This window comes from Taeniopygia guttata, chromosome 2 (genome assembly GCF_048771995.1).
Source record: "Taeniopygia guttata chromosome 2, bTaeGut7.mat, whole genome shotgun sequence".
Taxonomy (NCBI): domain Eukaryota; kingdom Metazoa; phylum Chordata; class Aves; order Passeriformes; family Estrildidae; genus Taeniopygia; species Taeniopygia guttata.
The window spans coordinates 112,630,328-112,655,286 of NC_133026.1; the positions used below are offsets into that span (position 1 = coordinate 112,630,328).

The following is a 24,959-nucleotide window of genomic DNA, read 5'->3' on the forward strand; positions in this document are numbered from 1 at the left end:
ATTAATGGCATGTCACAGTTCTTGGACTCAACAGCTGTAACCATAGGACCAATCTTTTATAGCACTCTTAGGCCCTGCTTACATGGACAAGTGTAACATGAAAAGCTGATTTGTAGAGAGACACTTGGTGCTAATTCAGCATTCACCCCACATGCATTTCCATAGGCCATGCTTCAAACAAAATCCTATATGGTCCAGTAGACCGAACACTCGCCACATAGCCAAGACACACAGAATGCACAGCATGACATACATCAAACAAGATGTACATCCTGAGACTCAGCTTGCTCAGAGAAGAACCCCATTCATGGGCTGACACCACCATGCACTGTAAACTGAAGTGTGACATGCAGGAAGGACTCAGATTCATTTCAAGAGCATTCAAATGACCCAAGGTAAGAATGGCAGTGTAGGTGCACCCTTGCTCTCCCAACTCCTTCCCACAGCACCTGCATCCCCCAGCACTGCAGGAATATGCAGTGCTAAGATCTATTCACATAAACTGACATTAATTGGAGTGAGGGTTAATTCTTTCCAGGTTTCAGCATGTATCCTTGTGATACTGACTGCAATATCAAAGCCCTTGCCTTCTACATGCAAAAGTAAGGAACAGTCATTTAACTACACAATCTAACTTTAATTAGGCAGACTAAGAAATCATCAACCTGTAGTCCACGCTCTTCTCTCTCCATTGCAACAGTGGTCAAATTTTAATTATATATGATGAAATCCAGGCTGGATAAGGAAAGTTTTCACAATTAGGCTTTCACTTGATGATAAAGTACCCTGAGCTTCCGCAGAGACTTGTACCTCAAATGACTACTGACAAGATTAAGAATTATGTTCACTTTTTTTTTTTTTATTCTAATAATGAATCACAAGAATATTAACTGCTTGGTGCTGCAAGTGCCTGGAGCCAGGCTTCTATATATGCAACAAAACTGTTCTCATGTGCCAAGCCAAGATCAGCTTAAATTTATTGATTACATATTTTATACTGTCAGAAGCTACAAAACACAGAAAATATTGATAGCCAAATTATCTGGCTTAATATAAAATAAATACAATGGATTTTGGAATGAAACCAGAACCCTAACATATACAAGTATTTTCAATTACCAAAAACTCCATGAAATTACAATCTCAGCAGTTAGTAGTGCACATTTGAAAAAAAAAAAAAAAAAAAAAGACACCCTCAACTTGATCTCTTGATCTACAGCCTTAACCACTGGTGTTATACAGCTGGACTAATAATCTTGAGGGTATGTTTTCACTGATGGAGGAATGCTCATTTTCTTTTCCTCTTCTCAATTCCAGATTTTTTAATGTAGTTTCTAACAAGAGAACTATCCCACCCCCCCAAAAAACTCCACCCATACATTTGCTTTTATATACAATTAACACTGTTTTGAGACTTGGTATATATTTTAGTATTGATAATCAATATTTCTTAGGCTATTGCACTTTCTATGAAATACTAAGTCAAAGCTTTATTAATTTGTCTGAGACATAGGGGGACAACTTACTTTTCTTGGAAAGTGACAACACTGCTAACCCACTAAAAGAAGAGAACAATTTTTCTAGGCTAATTATAATATCCATTATGGAATGGATATCTTTTAATAATAGTCTTTATTATGAGAATAAATACATAAAACAAATGGAATATATTAGCCACATTTCTTCATATACATTCAGAATAGAACAAGAAGCTAATAGGCATAATCAGCAGAACTAGTTGAACAAACAAATTTTTAGGAAGCCAACAACACTAGAGGAAAGCTGGAATGTTTATGCACCCGTAGCAGACAAAGAGCATGTGATTTCAGAATTTCTTTTGTATTCATTTCAAGACAAACACACTGTAGTTGTAAGCATGAACTGCATGAACTGATGGAAGTGTTTAGCTCCGTGCTGTGGCCGTCTGAGGTTGTTCTGATTGCAACTGCTTCCCAAGGTATTCCCTGAAATACAATAAAAAATTAGATTGAGAAATGTTCTGGAGAGTGAGGAGTGCAACAGTGGTGGGAATTACAAAGTGGATAAAGAAGAAAAAGATTTAATTTTAGAATTAATCCCTCAAATAATGTCAACTGGAGCAACAATGAGAGCATCTGAGTTTTAGATATCCATCATCTGCCCTATGAAAATAAAGTACAAATCAAACATCAACAAAGCTGTCCAGAAAAGGAAGGAACCCAATGGGAACATTTAGAAGCCCTGAAAACTGACACAGAACACCCAAGAGGCAGATATATTTTGCTTGTTGAATACATATTTTAGAAGCTGTGGCAAAACATTTTAAATTATCTCTTTCAACAACCCAGCTGCAGGTGCATGAGTAACAGAAAGGACATACTGGCAATACAATAGGCAAGCAAAACAGACTCAATAATTACCTATTCAAGTTGAGAAAAATAAAAGACAACCAATCCAGGCCCACTGTATACCAACATCTTCTTTACAGTGTTTTCCTCACCTGCACTTTGAAGTGCACTAAGCCACTTACTTTCTCTTTGTCCTCTCAACACTGGAACATCTCCCAGATTACTGGCACTTGCCCTGAGCAACAGTGTCTAAATCCCATAGAAAAACACTGCACAGTTCTGAACACTACAATGCTTCACTCTCTCTTGTGAAAGAAGATCAACTCTTCACAAAAAAGAACCACGAAAAAGCTGAAAGAGGTCTTTAATAATAGTACCTGGGTTGCTGCTTGTCACAGAAAATACAATAATTGTACCACTGTATCAAGTGGAAGAGAGGTTTCAGGACTCGTGAAATGTAGGCGTTCTTTTTCTACTGCTGATCATACACTTAGTACTGTGCTTTCTCACTACACAGATATTTCAACCTACACAGGTTAAGCACTAGAAGCATATCAGAGGGATGATGTTCAGAAAGAAGTCTAAAGAAAACCCCACATAACTCAAGAGTATGTGCTTTTGCTTTATTAAAAAATTAATTTAAAAGATCAGGTTTTATGCACATTTCAAAAACTAGTTTTCTGCTTAGTGTCCTGTTGAACAGTTATTTCTTATGGATTAAAATTCCTATTGCACAATGAAGTTCAGCACCTCAACTGCTGAACTCAACACCACTTTTCACAGTTTTAACATTAAGCACCCAGAAAAGCAAAAGTTCAAACACCTCTAGCAAAGAAAATAACACACAATTTGTATGCTGAAGCATATGTAATGGTTTAGCATCTTCATTTAGAGCTTCATCATGTGTTACTGTAAAATCATAGTATTTTAATGCTTGGGCTCCACTTAATAGATACAACTCCTGCTCATCATACACAGTTATCGCCCTCAGAGAAGAGGCTCCTGCTGGCAAAAAAGGAAATGAGCTGCTCTCTTGTGCTTTTTCAGGACTCAAAACTGTACCAGCATAACAAAATTTGACAGTCATCCAAAAACACAGACAGCAACAACGGAAGAGCTTCCACACTCACCAAACCTCTTTCTGCTCCCTCTGTTTTTGGTTGTCTTTTTTTTCATTTGTTTCATGCCTATATGCATGTACTGATTCTAGTATTTCTTCTCTGACATCCAGCCTTGAAAGCAACTGACACTTGCTGCATACATGGCTCTGCTCATCATATTACAAGCCCACATTACAAAAAATAAACATTATTTATTCTTAAAGCACGGATGAACCATATTGAATGTAAAATTCCCACACTATCACTTTGAAGTAGGAAAATTAATCAAGCTAATAATCCATAACACCACAACTATTACAGAGCTTACACTGTTTCAGATGCACGGCCAAGGCTTTCTAAAAAACCCACTAGAGTGCAGTGCAGTCAGCAAAAATCTCCAAGACAGCAGAGCAGTAGCATATTGTGTAGGTATTTAGTGCCTTCACAGACATATTAAACTTCTACAGCAAGTAGAACAGTATCTTCTCTACAAAATCTTTTGCAGATGTAAGGTTTAAATCTAGGGTCAAGGAAAAGCTCTCATCCCATTTCCCCATACAGAATGAGTACCTGCAATTACAGTTCTACATTGTCATAATGCAAACCCAAGTGAAAATCCCATAGTGTTTCTATCCCATCACCTCTTTAGCTACCACCAAGGGGCACTGAAATGCAAAAACCTTGCATTACAAGCTGTTAGAAGGATCACTTAATTTTCTGTTTGGTTATCACTTCCATTTGAGGGTCACTGGTTAAGCCAGGACACAAATTATTGCATGGTCTCGATTAGATGAACATGGAATCATAGAATGGTTTGGGTTGGAAGGAACCTTAAAGATCATCTGATTCCAAAGCCTCTGCCATGGGCAGGGACACCTTCCACTACACCAGGTTGCTGAGAAACCACTCCAACCTGGCCTTGAATACTCCACAGGATGGGGCATCCACTGATTCTCCGGAAAACCTCTTCCAGTGTCTCACCACCCTCACAGGAAATAATTCTTTCTGCTATCTAATCTAAATCAGCCCTGTTTTATTTCACAGCCATCACCCCTTGGCCTTATGAGAAAGCTCTCTCCAGCCTTCCTGTAGGGCTCCTTCAGGTACTGTAAAGGTGCTCTAACATCTCCCCAGAGCCTTCTCTTGTCCAGGCTTAACAAACCCAACTCAGAGCTTTTCCTCACAGGACAGGTGTTCCATGCCTCTAAATCATCTTCATGGCTCTCCTTTGGACCTGCTCCAAAATGTTAAGTAGGACCCTGTTCTGCCTCTGCTAAGACATGTATTAGAAGAATAAGAAGATTCAAATATATTTTATAAATACTGGTATTTCATCCCATTAGGAAGTTAAGAAGCACTGTAAGCTCCAAACTTCACTCATAAGTTGGACATAAGTGTCCATCCCCATGGTATTACAAATTAAGGGTCTAAGAGTTTATCCTGCACTGATATTTAGTTAAATCTTAAGAGTAAAACTGGGATTTTAAAATTACTATTTACCTCACAAAATTAAAGTCATCTGTAAGAATGCAAGCCTTCAATGCATTGCACTATATGAACATGTATGATAAAAGGATGGATCTTGTCACATGATAACAGATCAGTTAATAAAATATTTAAAATAGCATCTGAGATTTGTGATGCACACTACAACGGACAGTAATGACATAGATTAGACTCACTTTTTTTTTTTTTAATTGCAAGCTATAAACCCAAGAACTGGACCACTACAAGATATTTTAAACCATTCTCCTCACATTTTAACAGAAAGGCCTTTATAAAAAGGTCAGGTTTAGCCATCTTCTCACTTCCTTCAACATAAATCCATCCTTATTAAAAGCAGACTAAGGTAGTGCAAACAAGTTTGCATTTACAAATAACAGCATTCAAACATTAAACAACTGATTTAGTATAAATTTACAAGAACAAAAAATATTACCTCTGCACTGCAGAAAAGCTTCAAACGTGTAACTGTAGTACATCACTTTTGAGGCTAACTATAAAATCTTCCATTTCTCAATTAAAGCTCAGATCAACAACCACACATTTTCACCTCCCTGGTCACCCAAAAATCTAAAGTAAAGCATAAGCAATTTCCACTTGCAAATTAATCTTTTCATTCTTACTAGAACAACCAAGTGAAATTGCTTTCACTCTAGAAATTCCTCCTTTTTTGGGCCTCTTTTTTACACACATTTTCTGCTGTTTCCAAAGTGTTTTTTCCAAGAAGAAAAGGAAGCTTAGGGGTGAATACATTAATTCATTTTATCTCAAACTGTTATTCTAATTTGTTTCTTCCTTTTGTTTGATCAGTTTTTGCTTCTCATGTGAGCCACTGACACCTTGAAGTAGAGATATACTTAAATGTCATAACTGAAACAAATGCTTAAAGTTTATTTAGGAAAAGGCACACAGAACTGATCCAACATGTAAACTCAGTGAATATGGAATAAGAAGATAAATGCAAACTGGCACAAGATCCCACCTACAAATTTTATACTAATATATCCCATACATTAAAAGATCACTCTCAACCACAAAAAATCTGTGAGAGAAGGGAAAGTTATAAGACATATACAACAGATCCCTAGGGATCATGTGTTTAAAAAAATAAGCCTTGAAGTTTAAGTAGTACTACCTGTCCTTTAATATTGAAAATTAATGGGCAAAGGAAGAAAAGTAGATGAAGCACAGAATAAAGGAAGGATGAACTTTGCATATTTTTTCTTTTCTTACATTTAACTCTTGCATCCTGATTATTAAAGAAGATACAAAAAAATATTTGATAGTCCTGAATATCTGCAATCTCTAACTTTGACAAAAATCAAAAATAAAAATATTGATTTTATTTTTCTCTATCTAAACATAAGACTAGAGCCCCATACTTTTTAAAATTAAATTGAAAAGCTAGTTTTAAAGAAATCCTTCCAAAAGTCTGCCACTTGACTCAATATACTCAAAAGACAGTGCCAACATACAGTTTACAGACAAATCATGATGATATGACAATAGTTAAACAAGTTCACAGGACAGGCAGCAGATAGAATAGTCTGAACAAATTGATCAGTTTTACCAGCCTTATGTTGCATTTCTGCTAGAGGTCTAGCAACCTGGAGAGAAGTTATTAGACTAGAGAGAGTTGGATCAGTTCTACTAATTTATTGTGGCTTTACAAGTAGGTATTTGAATGACACAATTTATGTACTCCCAATTCTAAGCACGCTAAACTAACCCTTGAAAACTTGTAACTGTAATTGTCTTGTAACTGCTACACTCCACAGATTAACCATCCCTGGAACCTCTAAGCAGTACACATGAAGTGGCAACACCAGGACAAGGTTGCAACCATCTGTCTAGCCTCCCTCTAATCCAGTGTGAGACAAAGCTGGAACACCCACCCTTTAACCCATTCCAGCTGTGTAGGCCTGGCTTTCTCACGAGGCACCGAGGGTATTCTGGTGATACAGCGCTTTTTGTTCATGTAACTCTCAAGTGAATTGTAGTGAATTGCTTTCTACAGATAAGCTCCCTGGAAGGTGGCTACTATAGCATCACATTAACACTGGTGGTGGCTGGGAAAAGGCAAGTGGCGCTCCACAGGGGCCAGCACAGGTGCATTTGCCTCCCCACAGAGCCACAGCCACAGAAGCCAGGAAAGAAAAATAAAACTAGGCTCAAATCAAACCTGGAGTGATGTTAATATTTGGTTCCTGAAATGCAATATTAACATGTCTTACTGCTGATCGAAAGTTATAATGCTGCACATTTTTATACATCTTTTCTGCATATAGTATAGAAAAAAATATATATATATATACATTGCATGCTCCTCATTATCATGTTCTTTACAGAAGTAAACAGGAAGAGAACAGTTATGAAAGTAGTAAAGCAAAAAACAGTGACATCTTCCTAGAGAGCTGGGCTGGGAACACTGCCAAAGCTGGAGTGTTACCACTGGAAAACTGATGCTCTCTTTTGTCATTTGTTTACTGAACACAACTTTCTTCTTTGGCTCAGAGTATTTATGCAATATGTAATATTCCAATTTAAAATGATAATAAAGAATATAGAATATGTTTCTATTATACCAATGCCTACCATGAGTAGTTTTGAAGGTAAGGCATCACAAACCAACAACAAAAACAAAGGAAAACCTACACAGCAGAATCAAAGCCACTTTGACCAAGTGGGCCTCCAACACATCAAACTGAAGATTTTTACGGTGATTTTCACCATGTATCTCCTTGACCTATAAATGTAGCTGTGGATATCAAGAGAGAAAAGATACTGCAAACATCTCTGCAATTTTCAATACTTAGTTTAACAAATTCCACTTCGTACAAAGAAATAAAACAAAAGTAAACTGTTAAGATAAACAATATCTAGGACATTTTTTCTGTTTAATTATTCACAGTAAAGAGACGCTCAACATTCTGATGAGCACATAAAACTAAACAGTCTGAATGGTTGTACAGAAGGATTATGAACATTATGTGAGAGGTGCTTTGTGTTTCCAAATGGAGCCCTTTCTTCAGCTAAATGCAGCAATATTAATAGACAATCTACAGATTATCATGATTATTGAAAACATTACTCATGGCATGGTTTAAACCTCCTTGTGACATGAAATGCAGTATTAATATGAGTCTTCAAACTGATTCACTACAAGAAACTCCTCTCCTCTCAGCAGTTTCCCTGGTTTTGTACAATCTTTGAAAGAGTTATTCTAGACTTCCTGTTCACAACTTCACATACAAGCTCTGAAGAATCAGCAGATCAATGAGCTCGTCTAACAAAGCTGTTACTTAAGCATTTGATTTTAAAAGAAAATAAATTGAAATCCAATTCAACATGTGTCTTTCTATTAGGGAGACAAAGCATGAGCCATTTTTTCCTTGTAAGATATACTATGAACTTACACACAGAACCATTTTGTGAATTCAAAAAACACACCTGACTAAACCTTGCAATGTGGTTTGAAAACAGTTTTATATTTAAACAGAAGATTTAGTTACCACGATGAGTTTTTTTGCTTACAACACTAAAGAGCTTTTTATGTAGGAATGACCAACATCAATAGTGCGTCACTGAATTTTCCAATCAGGAAATCAAATTTTTAAAGAACAATAATCAGAAGTAAATTATGAAAAAGTTACTTCTTTGGTGACATGTTTTTCAGCATAGTTCATGAAAACTCACAATTTCTTTGAAAAAAGAAAATGCAAACTGAGCAGAATGTCTCATATCTTCCACACTAACATGAGCTCTAGAAATATTAAGAAGTGTTTCTGCAAAGAGTAGAGATCTCATGACAGAAAGCATGAGCCTAGTGTGAATCCCATATGCCAAATAAAAAACACAGCCTCTACACCTACATGGAATGAAGCTTTACAAGAATACACATTTATGTGCAAATAAAAAGATGGAACACTCCAAGAGATATCAATTGTGCCTGTAATTAATTGGATTTTTGCCTAACTTGTCTTATTCTAGCTAGGAACTGTTCTCTTAAAAAATATTAATTTTTATCAGCGATACTATCTTCTCACACTTTTCATTTAGTTAACTTCTGTTAACTACTGAAAGGGAATTGTAGTGATAATTAAGGCTAAGAACCAGGAGAAATAAATATAGTGGAAGTTATTTTCCTGTAAATTTAAGCCTACTGTTCTATTAAGCATTCCACACCTCAGTGTTGGGATGAGGGAACAATAAGGGGTGAAGGTGGGTGCAAACTTTGTGGCTGCCAGTTAACAATCATCACACCCTGCACTTCTCACTCCCAAATGCAGTCATCATACACAAGCTAGCTGCAGAGTAACAGCTTCTAAATATAGCATCTTTCAGATTTTTTGCTGTCTCCCTGCAGAATTCCTCATTTTAAAAGATGGAGAGCAAGTAATTTTGTCTGGGCTGTGCATTTAGAAAATCATATATGAACCTGTTGCGTAGTCAAAGCTTGTCCAATTTGTTGCTTCATTCAGTATGCCCTTTACAAATTCCACTTCCATACCGTACTTGATCATGCTGAAGTGACACATCCTAACTCCCACAGTTTAGCACCTGCCAGCACACTCACACTCTTCATGTCAGGATCAAGGAGGAGGTCAGGAGCCCCATGCCCAAGCAGGTGACTGTCTGAGAGAAGCCTGTGCTGGAGCAGGATCCTGACAAGGATCTACAGATCCATGGAGAAAGAAGCCCATACTGGAGCAGGTTTCCTGGTAGGACTTGTGACCCTGTGGAGGGACACAGCCTGGAGCACCCTGTTCTTGAAGGACCGCACCCTGCAGAAGAGTGACCCACGCTGCAGTAGTTTGGGGAGGGCTGTTGCTCATGGGATGGACTCATGTTGGAGAAGTACATGGAGAACTATCTCCCATGGCCGGGACCCCATAATGGAGCAGGGACAGTATTTCTCTCCCTAACTAGTGGGAGAAAATGTGTGATGAACTGGCCATTGCCCCCATTCCATCTACCTGCAGCCCTAGGGGAGGAGGTAGAACTTGGAAGGAGGGAAGGGTGGAGAGAACGTGTTTTTAAGGTCATATTTACTTCTCACTATCTTGCTCTGGTTTTGTTAGTAATCAATTCAATTAATTATCTCTAATTTGAGTCTGTTTTGCCTGTGACAGTACTTTGAGTGATATCTCTTGGTCCTTATCTCACCTCAGGAATCCTTCATTGTATTTTCTCGCCCCTATCCAGCCATGGAGGAGAGCAATACAGCGGCTTTGGTGGGTGCAGGGTCAACCCACTGCATAGGTTCGACCTATCAGCATGGGGTGCCATGACTAACACAATTCAAGGCAGATTGAAACTCAGGATTAATTCTCATGTATAGGCAGAAAGTGATGCTAAAAAGATAGTTTTGCTCCTCGCTTCATCAAGTGCATGATCATTTAACATGCAAATGTAACTGGAATATTTCACTTGAACTTATCTCATCTGAAAAGCTGACAGCAGTTACTGCTTTTGCCAGCATAGCTTCACCATTTAAGAGAATGCCTGACAGTCTGATTTCCCCCCATTAATCCCTGACTTAAAAACCCCTAAGGGAAAGCCAGTTGAGCAGCCTGTAATGAACTACTCAAATTACTTTGGAGTTAATTATCTCTAAGTTGAGCTAACAGTCAAATGATACAGCTGTGTTTCAGGCAGAATGCTACTTCAGCTGCCCCATGACACTCCCTCAATTCAAGCATCCCAAGTTTTCCTTACTCTGCTGGCTCCAGGCACAGCACTTGCACCAAGGTTATCGTGGCAGAGCAAACCTTTGTCTCAGTTAACTTTCAGGAAAAGACTGACTACCTCTGTCACACATGTCACAGACAGTAATGCCAAATTGTTCCGTGTGGGAACCCAGGACATCCCTCTGGCTGCCCTGGCTGTCTTGAGACCCTGGCAGGGGGCTTGGAGACCTTGGCACGAAGTCAAAAACACCTGTAGCTTCAATTCTAGCCTGTGAAAAAAACTGCCAACTTTGTGTGAAGGTCACAAGATGTCACAAGAGTTTGAGTTAATGTAACACAGGGTGAAAAAGTAGAATTTTTGGGGTTTCTAGAATGGGGTTCAGAAGGCAAGATGGAGGAATTTGGGCATGTCTCGTCCTTCTCCTTCTTCTTGTCCTCCATCTTTCACTGTGATAGTGACACTTTTTATTGGTTTAGAGTAGAGTCACACTGTCTAACATAGGTTATAGGTATTGGGAATTACTCATAAATAAAGAACATATAGTTCATACTGTAAAATGTAAACACTGCCCTAGAGGGCAGACAGAATGCCACGATACAACTTGCTAGACAGAGCTTAGCAGGTCAGGGAAAGAATGATATAGATAAGAGAAAATAAATGACCTTGAGAAGCAAAACTGATGCATCTGGACTTCTTTGGCTGCGGGGCTGGGAGAAAAAGACTTCTTACAATCTCGGGGTCATCTTGACCACAGAACCCCGAGAGTTCTGTGCCAGTTAAACTCGAGGGAAAAAACACAATTGCTTTGAGTGAAATAGCTGTAATTCTAGAATAAGTGGAAGCTAGAGAAAATATGTTTATTGTTTCCCCAGCTCTGAAGAGCAAGGGAAACAAAACCTTGAAGTTGCTGAATAACATATCTTATGACAATGCAAAGCTTAGTAAGTAGGCACTTAAATCACAGTGTGTGGCAGTCAGGGGACTCAGCTTGTGTGGTGAGAAGAGACTGCAATGAAACAGAAGAGCTCCCAACACTCATCAAAAGCCAGATCTACACAAAGACAGATCTAGCTTCCCACATACAAACAATTTGTCATTTCCTTCACTTAAGCTATAAGTCCAAGCCAGGGGGAACATTACTTTGGCAAATAAGAGCCAAGGACAATGTGTCCCAGAGGCTTGTTCTGCTATGAATTAAACAAGAAAACATTCCCGACAGAGATGATAATGTGAATCTCGAAGGGACACTTAAATCACACAGATTATTTTTACTGACACCTCTGAAGAGCTGAAACTAGGTACTTTTGCCATCTCCCCCTCAGTCTCAAGTCTAAAGGTTCACAAACTGTGAAAAGCAGGCACAGAAATGTTCATACCATTAAAAAACCAAAACAAATCTAGAAGACTAGACATGGTGTTTTTACAAGTAGTCGTCTCTCACTGAAAGTAAGAAAAAGCCAGGTTTGGCATTCAGAAAAACTTTTCCTACCAGTGAGGTTTGTGCTGGAGAAAGACCAAAGGTCTTCCTACCAGATTTTCGAGACATCAGAACACACATGAAATAAAGCCCATCCCTACTGCAGAGGACACTATCAGTAACTAAACTTTCCATGCTGTAATCTCTATTTAATAGCAGCTGGTTTGTAATACTCAGAATGTTTCAAATGTATCAGAACAGCATAGTGAGAAAAGAAATGTATTAAACTGAGAAGCAGGGTAGAGCATAATATACAATAATGACCAAAAATTAGATTGAACAGGACTATGTGTTCAGACTCCATCTCCACACTCAAGAATTCCATGTGATCTTCAAAGCACCCCTTACAGGTGGAGAGTATTAGCTGGAATTTTCATAGTAGGGTATTTAAACACATGTTTCTCTTTTATAGAAGGTTCCCACAATATGTAAGAGAGGGAGTAGGATAAAATGCATATAACATGCATGAGAGTTAAAACCTTAAAACCTATATTCTTCAGAAGGAAAGGGAGAAAATTAACTTTATTTTACCTATGATACACTGCAGAGAGAGACAATGGGAGCTTTTTGTCAACTTAGCCAACCTGTCACAGCAAGGAGGTGACTTAACCTGCCAGAAGGTGTTTAGTAGTCCATGTTCCCCTACCACTTTCACAATGCTAGCATCAGCCCTACTCAGCCTTTCAAAAAGTTCATATTCTGTCATAGGGGAGAAAACTGACAGATGTTATAGATATGTCCAAGCACTAAGCTTTTCAGAAATAAAAGGTTGTTTAAATCCAAAATTAAATTAGTTTTTTGTATCTCAACACTTCTGTTCCAATATACTCAGATGTATTGCTGTATTTTATCTAGCTTTAAAGCAATTCCAGACTGAAAATATGAGCTCTGGTGCACTCATAATTAATAACCAGATTAAAAACTTCTAATTAGTATTTTTAACTCTCCATGCTTTATGCTTAGCATACACAATTAGTTTGGCAACTTATACAAAGTTGCTTCACGAACACTGTTTTTCAGAGCTTCAGCCCTTCAGTGCTTCCCTATAAAGGTCCTGTGCGCTGTTGGAAAGGCAGCATCACACACCAGCAAGTTCTGTGGCAGAACTTGCCAAGACCTCAGGGTTATTAGAGACTACTCAATCGGCCCATAAACCTCTTCTATTCCACAAGGAGTTCAAATAAATTTATAGATTCATTACAGAATATCCTGAGTTGGAAAGGAACCACAAGAACCATCGAGTCCAGCTCCTGATCCTGCACAGGGCCAGCCCAAGAGTCACACCACGTGTCTGAGAGTATTGTCCAAACACTCTTTGAACTCTGTCAGGCTGGTGCCGTGACCACTTCCTTTGTGAGCCTGTTCCAGTGCCCAACCACCCTCTGGATGAAGAGTCTTTTCCCAATACCCAACCTAAGCTAAAATACACTGTTCAAGAGACTTACTTATGTGACATTCAATCATGTAAGGAAGCTACTTAAATCAACTGCTTCCAAAATACACAGAACTAAGTAATGTTATAAGCATAACATTAATCTGCTGTTTAAAAACTGCTGTCTTAACACATAAAAATGTTGATTCTCCCTTAAAAGAAATCTACGGTCCTGAATGCTCTCTTCACAACAAATATTTCTCATGGTTAGTAGTATGTTAATAATCTTCACATACCAGTTGTGAACCATCAGCTTCTGCACAGCCAGTAGTGCATTATAACGAACTTGCTGGTCTTCGTGATGCATGTGGTTCATGACCAGCTGTTTACCACCAAGCTGTTCAATCACTCTGAAAAACAGGACAGAAGAAAGTTTTTTGACATTACTTTCAGTTCTGAGTAGCTATCCTATCCAACCACTTCACATTCAAGGGATTAAGAGGTTACGTTTACATTATGTAATATTTATTTATTTGCCAAGATAAATATCTCACCTCACATGTTACAGATGCAAAATATTTTCTGTAATAACTAGTGATTTTTTTTTTAATAATTTTTAAGTATTCACAACAGAGAGTGTTTATACTGGACTCCTGTTTGCTGCTTTGGAATAAAAAAATCAAGAAAAGAACCCTTTTTAGAAAGGGTTATTTACTTTACACAGCTTTCTAAAAGGTTTGCAGGGTAAAGCATTATCAATTATTAGGTAGGAGAGGTAGAACCCTCTACCCCATAAATGGATGACAACCAGGTCACTCCATTTTTTGCAAAAATAAAACCTCAATCTCTTCTGGCACTGTCTAATACAGAAGAATGCTTGTAATCACACCAATACCTATTAAATCCTTTTTGAGATTCAAACTGTACTAGAGCTACAGATACTCTTGCACAAGATGCAGAACTGGCTGTTAAGGTACCATTCCCAGAAAAAGGGCTTCAGCTGCATCCTTCACTACAGAGGTCACCACCACAGTCAGCCTGATGGAACTTTGTACCACATGCCATGAATATATTATTTCTTAATAAAACCGGTGGAAGGCAGCAAATTTAAAACCTGAAACAGTATCACTATCCAGATGACTTCACACGCAGCATTTCAGTCTGTCATAACAAGAAGTTTGGAGAGAATTGGCAAGGAATATATAAGTGGATTTACTCACTGACTTTCATGTTTTTTTACATCAGCTCTCCCATAGGTCACTTAGTAGTTAAACATACTATCCTGTGAAGACACTATCATTTGCTTTAGAGGCTTAACCTGATGTTGTCCTGCCATTCTAAGCTGGCATTAGCTAGCTGCATGTCGTACTGCTCTTCTGATCGCCAGATTAATGCATTACTGCTGCACAACACAATGTATTTTTGCAAACTACAAACCAGGTATGAAGACATAGCATAGAGATGAAAAAGAGAATTTTCAATTTCATTTATAACTCAGTCAAAACTATCTTTAAGACCACAGGGAATATTATTTCCCAATAATATTCAAAAATTTGTTTTATAAAGTAGGAATGGATTCAGAAAACTGCAATTGTTTCAAGCTGAAAAATCCTTGCCAAGAATTCAAGAAGTTGTTAGTAATATAACAGATTCAAAAAAGCCTTTATGCCTCCCTTATGCAGCCTCACCTTTTTAATGAGTTAAATATAAAACCATTTCACACAAAGGCAAGAGTATAAAACACATATAATATTTTTTTTTATTAAAGGACCGACTTAAGGCATTGGATTTTCAGGAAGTGAAAGGATGTGAAAAAGGCATTAAACTCAAAAGCTCCCTTATACTAGAAGAATTCAAGAACCAAAATTAAAGGTTAAAAGCCTATAATCACAAATGGTAATAGGCTCTTTCAGATGACAATACATCACCAAAATTATGGCTGAGAACATGAGGAGTTGAAGAATAGTATTATCATTCTTGCATAATGCTGCCTACAGGTACAAATCACTTCCCAGCCATAGGTTTAACCCAAAGGTCTAAACAGTGAAGAAGGTTTACAGTGAATCATGTTCCTTCAAGGTCCAAAATTGTCCAAAACACTATATTTAGTTTCCCCTCTCCTCAATTGCTGCTTATTTTACAGAAGTAATAGAGCCCAGTGGAACAGTTATATGTGCACATCTTTGCAATGACTGCTCCCCATAATATCACTGCACTAAGCCAAAATAGTATCAGTTCAAAAAAGTCTCTGGATGCCGAAGATTCAGGTTTTAACATGACCCATTTAGAGGGAGGAAGAAGACACAACAAATAAAGACAAATGAATACAATTTAGAGTGTTATAGAAGAAAACAAATATAAAATCCACATTACTTGTCTGAAAGCCAGGATGAAAACAGGAATGCAAGTTTTTTTCTGAGTCCTGAGCTAAGGAAGAGAATGGCTCTAGGTGTCCATCTCATACATGTAAAACACAAAGCCCTCGTTCATAGAATTCAAGGAATTCTCCATGTTGATCATACATAACAATAAGCCGTGGGCCACATGGAAGCTGTGCTGGTGGAAGCACCAGTGCTGTACTTCAGGTCTGCTGTTACACTCTCAGAAAATTCACCTTTTGTGAGCCTTGTGAGAAGCCCACCGTGCTACTGTCGCTACAATTTCATCCACAATGTGTAATTTTAAAAGCAACTTTAAATTATTTAAGCATTGGAGAACAGCCATGAAGAAACACAGTATTTTGTTAACAAACATTTCTTTTGTCAGACAAAGGGAAAGGTTAGCCAGTAATGTAGCTTAGGTCTCCTCTGTGCCCAGCAGGTGAAGTCAAGCAGTTTAGCATTCAATTCATCTCTGCAACCTTCAAAGGCTAAAGTTTGATCCAGTTAGGAGTTCACAATAAACACTTAACAGAAACAGAAGTATTTAGGACACCTGAATTCTTCTATTCTTCTAGACCAAGGATGTACTCTTCTAAACTTCAAGAATGTATCCATTCTTGAAGAGAGTCATGCAATGATCGTGAAATACCAATCACACGTGGGAGCAGTACACAACTATGTATCAAAAAACCATAAGAAATAGATTATTACGCTGGAATAAACATATAATCCAAAGGTATTTTAGGCTTTTACTTAGTTCCAAAACTGCTGAAGTCATATTTGGTAAGAACACATCCTTTTGAAGGTTGGCACAATGCTGAATAGGCTTAACAGCTTGGGGGTTAGGTGGAGCTGGAGTCCTAACAGCTATACATTTTCCCAACTACAGACAGAAGGATACAGGTCCTGTTTATCCACTCTAATTTCATAGCTTTGGTCCAGAAACTGCATGGCCATACTAGCCCACACATTCAGGTAAATGCATTCAAACTGTTTAAAGATTGTGGCAAACATGTAATAAAATAGGTTCATACAAAAAGCAGCTCAAAGCAAGAACAACCAGCATTAGCCAGTCCTCCAGCTTTGCCACTTGCAGCACTATTAGTTTCCACCTCACTGAAGGATATCTTACCTCTCTTTCAAATACCATTTCAGTTCTTACAAGACTACAAGGGCTGGAGTTGACAAATCTTCCTAGCATACATATAGCCTGAAAGTTCAGTCTGTTGTCCATGATTCTACTTCTATTCAAGACAGCAGTGCACAGGAAGTGTTCATGAAATTCCCAATAAGGCTAGAAGGCAGTTCTCATCTTACCTATTGAGCTGGTTTTAGCTGAGGTAGGTAATTTTCCTCTTTGTACTAAAAGCAGTGTTGATTTCATTATTGCTGAGAAGCATTTGCACTGCATCAAGGCCTTCTCTGCTCCTCACCCCACCAGCAAGGGGGGCTGGGGCCGCACAAGGTCTTGGGACAGGACACAGCCATGGCAGCTGACTTCAAGTGACCAAAGGGATATTCTATATGATATAGCAACACACTCAGCACATCAAACTGGGAGGAGGAGGAGGAAGAGGGGAACCATTCAAAGTCATGGTGTTTGTCTTTCCAAGTACCCATTATGCATGATGAAGACCTACCTTTACCAAAAATTCCCTGTTTTGCTTTACCTATTAAATTGTCTTTATCTCAACCCATTATTTTTCTCACTTTTACTTTTGTTTCTCTTCCCAATCCTGCTGTAGAGAGAGAGCAAGTGGCTGCATGCATCCCAAGTTGCCAGCTGGGGTTAAACAATGACATCCATTAAACCTTGTGCAGAAACCAGGAACAGACCACTTCTTTGCTACAAAAATTAAGTCATATGTCCCTCTGTGTGAGTGATGAGCCAGATTCCTGAAAAAACCAAAGTCCCTTTTGGTTCTTTCTGCTTCAATGGTCTCTAACTTAAGAGGTGCAATTACTCAGTAAACATCTTTGCTCACAGGTTTTTAAAGCAGGAAAATATAGCAATGTCCATGTGTACTTCAACAGGAATTTGAGTTTATAATGAACATGAAGCTTTCACAAAAATGAGTATTTGTCCAGCTAAAACATGCTTAAATGGAAGAGTGACAACAGAATCTGTGCATCACTGAAATTATACTACTAATTGCTTGTGGAAAAATCTTCTCTGTAGTCTTAAGTCACAAAACAGTCTTCAGCATTGTTGGAACAGTCCATGTCTACTCCAAGTCCAATAATTAGAGTCCAATTAGTCATAGAGAGGAAAAACTATATGTTGAGTAAACTCTTGATAGTTCCAATTTCTTCTAGTGCCTGAATTCTGCTTTAGTCTAAACATTGTATTCAATACTTACTTTAATCATTGGTTCCCTTCACGGTTAAGAGACATTGAAATCTATTAAGTCAAAGATCCAGTTTGCAGTTTCTCATCTGATCTAGTTTGTGCTTCCTTACCTCCCAATAAATAAAACTTAAGCATAACCTGCAATCCCTCTGTAACATATTTTAATATAAATAAGCAGAAAATGCCACAGGCACAATACACACTCCAGCTATTTTCTAGGATAACAACATATTGGCATTTTCCTACCGTTTCCCACGGGGATAGTGTCGTACATATTCTCCCACGTCATGAGCAGCTACAGCCAGCACCTGTGGATCATCAGAAACCTCCAGAAGTTTTGTCAGGATTCTAGGAAAGAATTTGAAACAATGAAGTCCCAGGTTTTGAGTTGGTTTTTAATTTTTTTTTTGTTTTGGTTTGTCATTTGTTGACGGGTTTTTAATCAGTGATAACTTAAAATAACAAAGCCCATAAGCATGAAAATGTTTTGTAAGTCACCCAAAGAGTAAAACGAACTTTTTCCAAACATGCAGTTGTACTTAACAAAACTGGGAACCTGCCCTAATTAACAGAATTATACAAAGTCTTCATTAGAGTCAGTTTAGTGAGCTACATATACAAATACCTATAACCAAAGATTACAAAATCTCTCATTTTTTTATACTTTGGCTTCAAGACCAACAGTTCTGAGTTCTAGATAAGCTTCATTAAAAAGCAGTTCAGTCATAACTAAAAGACTGAGTTGAAAGCTATACTTGTAAATTGCTCCCAGTGCCGCATTATTTTCGTAGCATGCACAGAAACACAGAGCTGCAAGCAGCAGAAAAAAGCTTCTAGACTCTTAACACTGTCTGAATTTGTTAATTAAGTAGTTAAACCACCTTTAGTGGAAAACATCTACAAGTAACACTGTTTTCTAGGCAGTAATGAGAAGGGGGGTAAATTACACAGATTATGAAGGTTAGGCACAGCTGAAAAGGTTACACATACAGATCACTGGAAAATTAGAGTGTTCTAAGCTTAGTGAGATGACAAATGTGTTCTAATCAGAGAAAGAAACAAGCTGAAATAGGCAGGTTAAAAATTCAACTGGAATTAAAAAAAAAAAGGAACATCCTGGTAAAATTAAATTACCACAGCCACTGCCTCCCTAGAGGCCAGAAAGTGACAGAAAAACGACTTCTCAAATGAAAAGAACTCCTACTTTTGACAAGAAGAGGAAGCAGAAACTTGAAGCATAACACTAAGCAGAACACACCAAAGATCCATATAATGATGTTGAACAAAACACAAGTCCAACATCAAAGTAGACAGCAATGGCAGAAGGTATGAAAATAATTATGTTTAACAGTAGTGTGAGAACATTTGATTTAAAAAACTAATAAGCAGGCAGATGAGAAAAAATAAAATAATATGGGTCAAAGCAAATAAGGATTGTCTATCAAATGCCTTACAAGGCAAAAAATGAAGTTTTGAGGTGCAAGAATCTCTCCATTATGTTGTGGCAGATTTTTGTGGATTGGTTTATTTGGTTTGGTGTTGTGGCGTTGAGTTTTTGGGGGATTTTTTTGAGAGTTGGGGGTGTTAAAGGAACTACTGAAAATCAGTGTCTTTGTAGCAGCAGTACAAGAAACTAAGTCCCAGAATCAGCAGAAATAAAGACAACAAAACATTGTAATCACTACAGGAAATACTAAGCCTCAACACCAACTTCATGCTGCAGTTGTCAGCATCTAAAATCTTTAAGTCTATAATCCTACATATTCAACTTCAATCCTACAATATGCACTCAGTGAAGAATTTATCAGAATTTTTCTAAGGTGTCAGGCCAGCCAAAATACACAAAGTTCAGATCACCTTGCTCTTGCCATGTCTTCTAACATCTCACATACTCCATTTGACCTCCTGATTTCTGTTAGATCTGGCACTTATTAGCAAGCCCTGAACTGAAAGAACACCATGTGCTATCAGTTAATGGCAAGAGCCAGGCATCATTTCAGGACACAGTTTCATATGCCAGACAGCCAGTCCTTGACTGCAAATAAATACAAGTTCAGGTTCACTTTATCTAACAATCTACATACTCCAAACACAGTCCCAACACAAAACAGACACACTGCAACACAATGCAGAGTCAAATTTTTCATGGAACAGTACCACAACTTTCAACCCCCAAATATCCAAGACAGGAATTCATTACTCAGATCAACATCACTGCACAACACAAATCTAAGATTAAAATACAGTAAAAACATTTTTTAATCAAATGAAACCTGCATGCAAGTTAAAGATATTCCCTCTATCATAAATACATTTTCACAAGTAAAAGCAAATAAACAGTTCTGGTTTTGAACACAGCAAAATATACATTCTAAAATAAGCAGGATGTTTTGACTTGCTTTCATTATTGACTTCGTCTTAAAATGTAAAACTTTTATTAGATTATGGTTCCTTTAAATACAGAAAATACTACAGGATCACATTATTCAAGACTTGAAAACTTACTTGAGTAGTTCATAATTCTTCTCATTTAGTCTTACAGCATTCTCCCGCCAAAACTTCTCAGATTTGTGCACAGGACTCCATTCCAGTCTTCCTGACTTGAGCTCAGAGCTGTATTCATCAAAGGAGCTGCAACACAAGACCTAAATGAGATATTGGCCAAGCTTCTACAAACACTTTGAACCATATGCCCAAACCTGTCCCTAACAAAGCTGGAGCTGAAATTGCCATGACAAATTTGGAAGTCAGTGCTCTGCAGCATATGAGAATTGTTCCCTGTCTCAGCCCAAAACACTATTCCCAGGAAATAAATAAATAAATAAATAAAGAGTGGGGGAAAAAACTCCAAGCCACACAAATGCAACATTTTGGAATTTAATTCTGTTTTTCTGGGATTTTATGCTTTAACTTCCCCAATCAAGGATATCAGTCTACCTTCCATCCACGTAAACCTTTGATGTTGCCTACAATACACACTTCAATTTAGGTACAAGACCAAGAACTAGGAAAACACCAGACCTGGGTGAATCCGGACAGTAGAAATTATTCTAATCAAGTACACCTCAATTTAAGATCACTTTTGAGTCCTTTAAAAATTTCTCAGTTACAAAGATAACATATGTAAGTGAAGATTTATTTTATATTCAGCCTCTAAATACTGACATACAATAGGAAACTAACAACCAACACATCTCTGTATGCTCTATCTTACTAAATAGCATTTACATATCATAATTTTGTAGATATTTTAGCCTTACAAAATAAAAAGATTCTACCAACATTCACATAACTGCATTTCCTAAAGTGCACAATGCAAAGCATACCTAAGGTCCTGCACGCTCTCACCAAGCTTGTCCAGTAGAAATTTGATATCTTCACTGATGTCTTCATCATCATATTTCTGCTGATCCAAATTCTCTAGCTGCTTTAAAACCTTACACTGAATCATGGCAAGAGCATATTCTTGGCGAGTTTCTCTCTCAGTAGATTTCTCTAACAAATTCTAGGGAAGTAAAAATGTATTTATTTTGTTTAAGAACAGACTACTTTTAAACAAAGCAATATTTTACAGAAATACTCTTACTGGAACTTTTAAAATTTCTAAATCACAAAATTGACCACTCCCTGAAATAGTGTCTTTCTTCAATAAAAGAAAGTAGTAATTAATCTGTTTTGAATATTTTCCACATGAAACTGAGGTGACACAAATACTGTTCAAAGAAAAAGGGCAGGCTTATATCCCAAATACCAGAATCTCCACCATAAACAACCACTTTTATCTTGGATTATCATTCTAGTTTTCTGTGCAGCAATAGCATAAGGCTAAGAGCCTTTAAAAAAATAACTTGAAATCTTATTTCCAAAACAAAGTTAGCATCTGGCTCTTTTCAAGTTTGAGAATATTCCAATTAGACATTTTTATTTAAACAGAAGCTTGTTGATAAGATTGCAAGTATAAGCACAGAAGCAGTAGTCAATTTTCAATATCATCTAGTCATTCCATTTCTACTCAATTTAATAAGCTTTCAATTATATTTTTCAATCAGAGCTGGCCACCTGCACTTTTTGATAAAGCTGAAAACATGAATTTCATATAAAAGACAAAGTCCTTAATAAACAGGTGTTCATATAAATAGAATTTAACATCTGCTAGAAATAAGCAGCAAAACTATATAGAAAGAATTTGACTGAATCATTCTTGTCACAGGACTATTACACTTGAGGTTTCTTTTACATCATCCTATTAGTTACTGAGGCAGAACACTGCAAATCAATTTTAAAACTTGTGAACTGAATATAAGTCATATTACTGCTTTTTAATGGCCATATACAATTCGTTTTAATGGGCAAAGAAAGGCAACCCAGTTTCTACTTCAAGTAAGAGAACTACAAGGTAATTCACAGAAGTAATGCTAATTTACTTAGAGTTAAAACTGCTAATGAGAGCAAATGAAAAATTAATGAACCTCAAATAAGACAATTCAACAGGTTCAAGGAGCAGGTGGATAAAGGTTCCAAAGAACTCCTAGTTAAGATAATTGCAAGCAGATGCGGAAGCTATTCTAAATATTATTACCTACCTCATACCATAGTAACATACTCAAGCTTTTCATAGTGAATTTGAAAGGATATGCTAACAAAGTAAAAACACAAACATATGACTATACAGACTGGATCAGTAAACTACTCAGTAATAAAAACCAAAATCTTAAGGTATAAGATTTAGTTCTAGGCAGGAAACAGATGTAGAAGGGAATAAACGTATGAAAAATGAAGGGATAAAATAATAGGTAGAGAAAACAGTAGATTCAAAGAGAGAGGATTGCCCAATACTTGTTGCTTTATAGAAAAAAATATTACATTTGCAGTTATATACTTCAGGCAATAAACTTGACAAAAAAGTGAAATATCTCAAATTAGGAGTAGTAGAAAGGACATCCAAGTTGCCAGGACTCATGGAGCACTTTCCAAAATGCACAGACAGGGTAATCACCAAGCCTAGCCTTTTATTCACTTCCCTCCCCCCTCATAACTGTGGCATCTCATACAGGAAAAGGACTACTTTTCCTCTGCTACCTATATTAATTTTGCTTCAGAACTCACAGCTCTGATGTCTAATTTCTAATCTATTATGTTCCTAGCTGCCAGTTAACAACTCATCTTCATGCCAACATGAGTTCTTAATGCTGGAGAAAGGAAACAGCTAAGTTACACTCCCCCAAGCCTGTAACAGAAACAACTTATTCTTTCTTAGCCTTTATTTTAAAAAAATGTAGCTTCATTTTTGTCTCCTCTTGCAAAACACAGTAGATCTAAGAACTAGCGATTATTTCTCCTACTTCTTATGACCTCAGAATAGGAAGAAACTGGATATTAACTGCTGAACTTCTCAGCTTCTTTTTCTCTTTTAAATTTTTTTTCCAATTTGTCTTGCTATATGTCCACACTTAATCATAACATTAAGATCTTTAAGAACATTACAACATCTAGAGAGTAAGAATAGTAAGAATACATAGTAAGAACAGCTTCTACTGAACACCTAATACCACTGTACTCCTTCAACAAGACAAACAGCAGACTCTTATGATCTGCCTTAACCAGAAATATTTCAGTGGCAGATGCTTTCATATAGAGAGACAGAGTAAGCATTTTCACACAGCTTATCATTGCTAATCAGCAAGTCAGTAAGCAACAACTTCCCTCTCCCCAATCTAATGCGCTTGCCACACTTACTATTGGAACACAATCCACATCCAGGACAACAAACAGCTTTCAAAACCTACATTTCCTACTTGGGATACCAAGTGCTGCTTGAAAACAGCGTTACAAGTTGTTACAGCTTTCCTGTATTACTCACAAGACACTTGGCAAGCATGCACATAAAACTAGTAGCATCCATGAACATAAAATGGCACTCTCACAGTAAAAACATCAAGCCTAGGTACTCAGTTCTTCCTAATTATCTTAAATAGCACCAGAAATTTTCAGGTAATGCAGACAGTAAGTCAACTAATCAGTCTTGAGATGGGTATTCTCCTCTGCCTTTACAGAGCCACCAAGAAAAGACTTTTGGACTAGTTAATAAAATTCTCAGTTCGACAAAGATATGCATTCAAAATAATACTTTGTTAATTAAAGCTTCATAAGATAAAATGTATCTGCTGTTAAGAACTGCAGGGTTTTACAGCAGTACCAGAAAATGTGTTAACACTGGTCTTTTTAGTCAATCTTCTTTTAAGAAGGCATTGAATAGCAGATATCTATTACTAGTAATAGCCTGTATATTACCTCTAGCAAAAACTCAAGTTCACAAAAAAAAAAAAAAAAACAAACAAAAAACAACCCAAACAAAAAACTCCAGAAAGTTAAGCTTTCAATCAGCTTATTGATATGGTCCAGCAGAAAAAAACTGTCCATCAGCAGCACTTGAGACCCAGGAATTTGTGAGAGAAGCACAGCACAACTGCAGTCGACAGATCCTCACCCGAAACGCTGCGAGGATGATCCTGGTTACTTTCTCTTTGACAGATTCCTGAAGAATATCCGACAGCACGGGGACAATATTGTACCGACGGAGATATTCACACATTTGAGGGCTAAATGCCAGCAGCCACACACAGAAAATCATCTGATACTGGAGCTGAAAACCGCACTTGTTGCTCAAGACACCCATGATGCTAAAAAATTGACATAGCACACATTTAGTTTTTTAATAATGACAACATAGGTTGCATTGCTCCAATCTGAAATGTTAA

General features: G+C 37.4%; 1 protein-coding gene across 1 annotated transcript in view; it reads right to left on the reverse strand.

The window, feature by feature from the left end:
* Positions 1 to 952: 952 nt before the first annotated feature.
* ATP6V1H (ATPase H+ transporting V1 subunit H) overlaps positions 953 to 24,959 on the reverse strand; it is a 45,811-nt gene continuing 21,804 nt past the window's right edge. Inside the window, exons 9-14 of the mRNA XM_002197557.6 lie at positions 24,689 to 24,881; positions 21,528 to 21,706; positions 20,707 to 20,832; positions 18,448 to 18,549; positions 13,767 to 13,880; positions 953 to 1,964 (exon numbers count right to left, since the gene is read on the reverse strand). Coding sequence (XP_002197593.1) covers positions 1,904 to 1,964; positions 13,767 to 13,880; positions 18,448 to 18,549; positions 20,707 to 20,832; positions 21,528 to 21,706; positions 24,689 to 24,881 — 775 coding nt within the window. The 3' untranslated portion in view covers positions 953 to 1,903. The remainder of the gene's footprint in view (positions 1,965 to 13,766; positions 13,881 to 18,447; positions 18,550 to 20,706; positions 20,833 to 21,527; positions 21,707 to 24,688; positions 24,882 to 24,959) is intronic.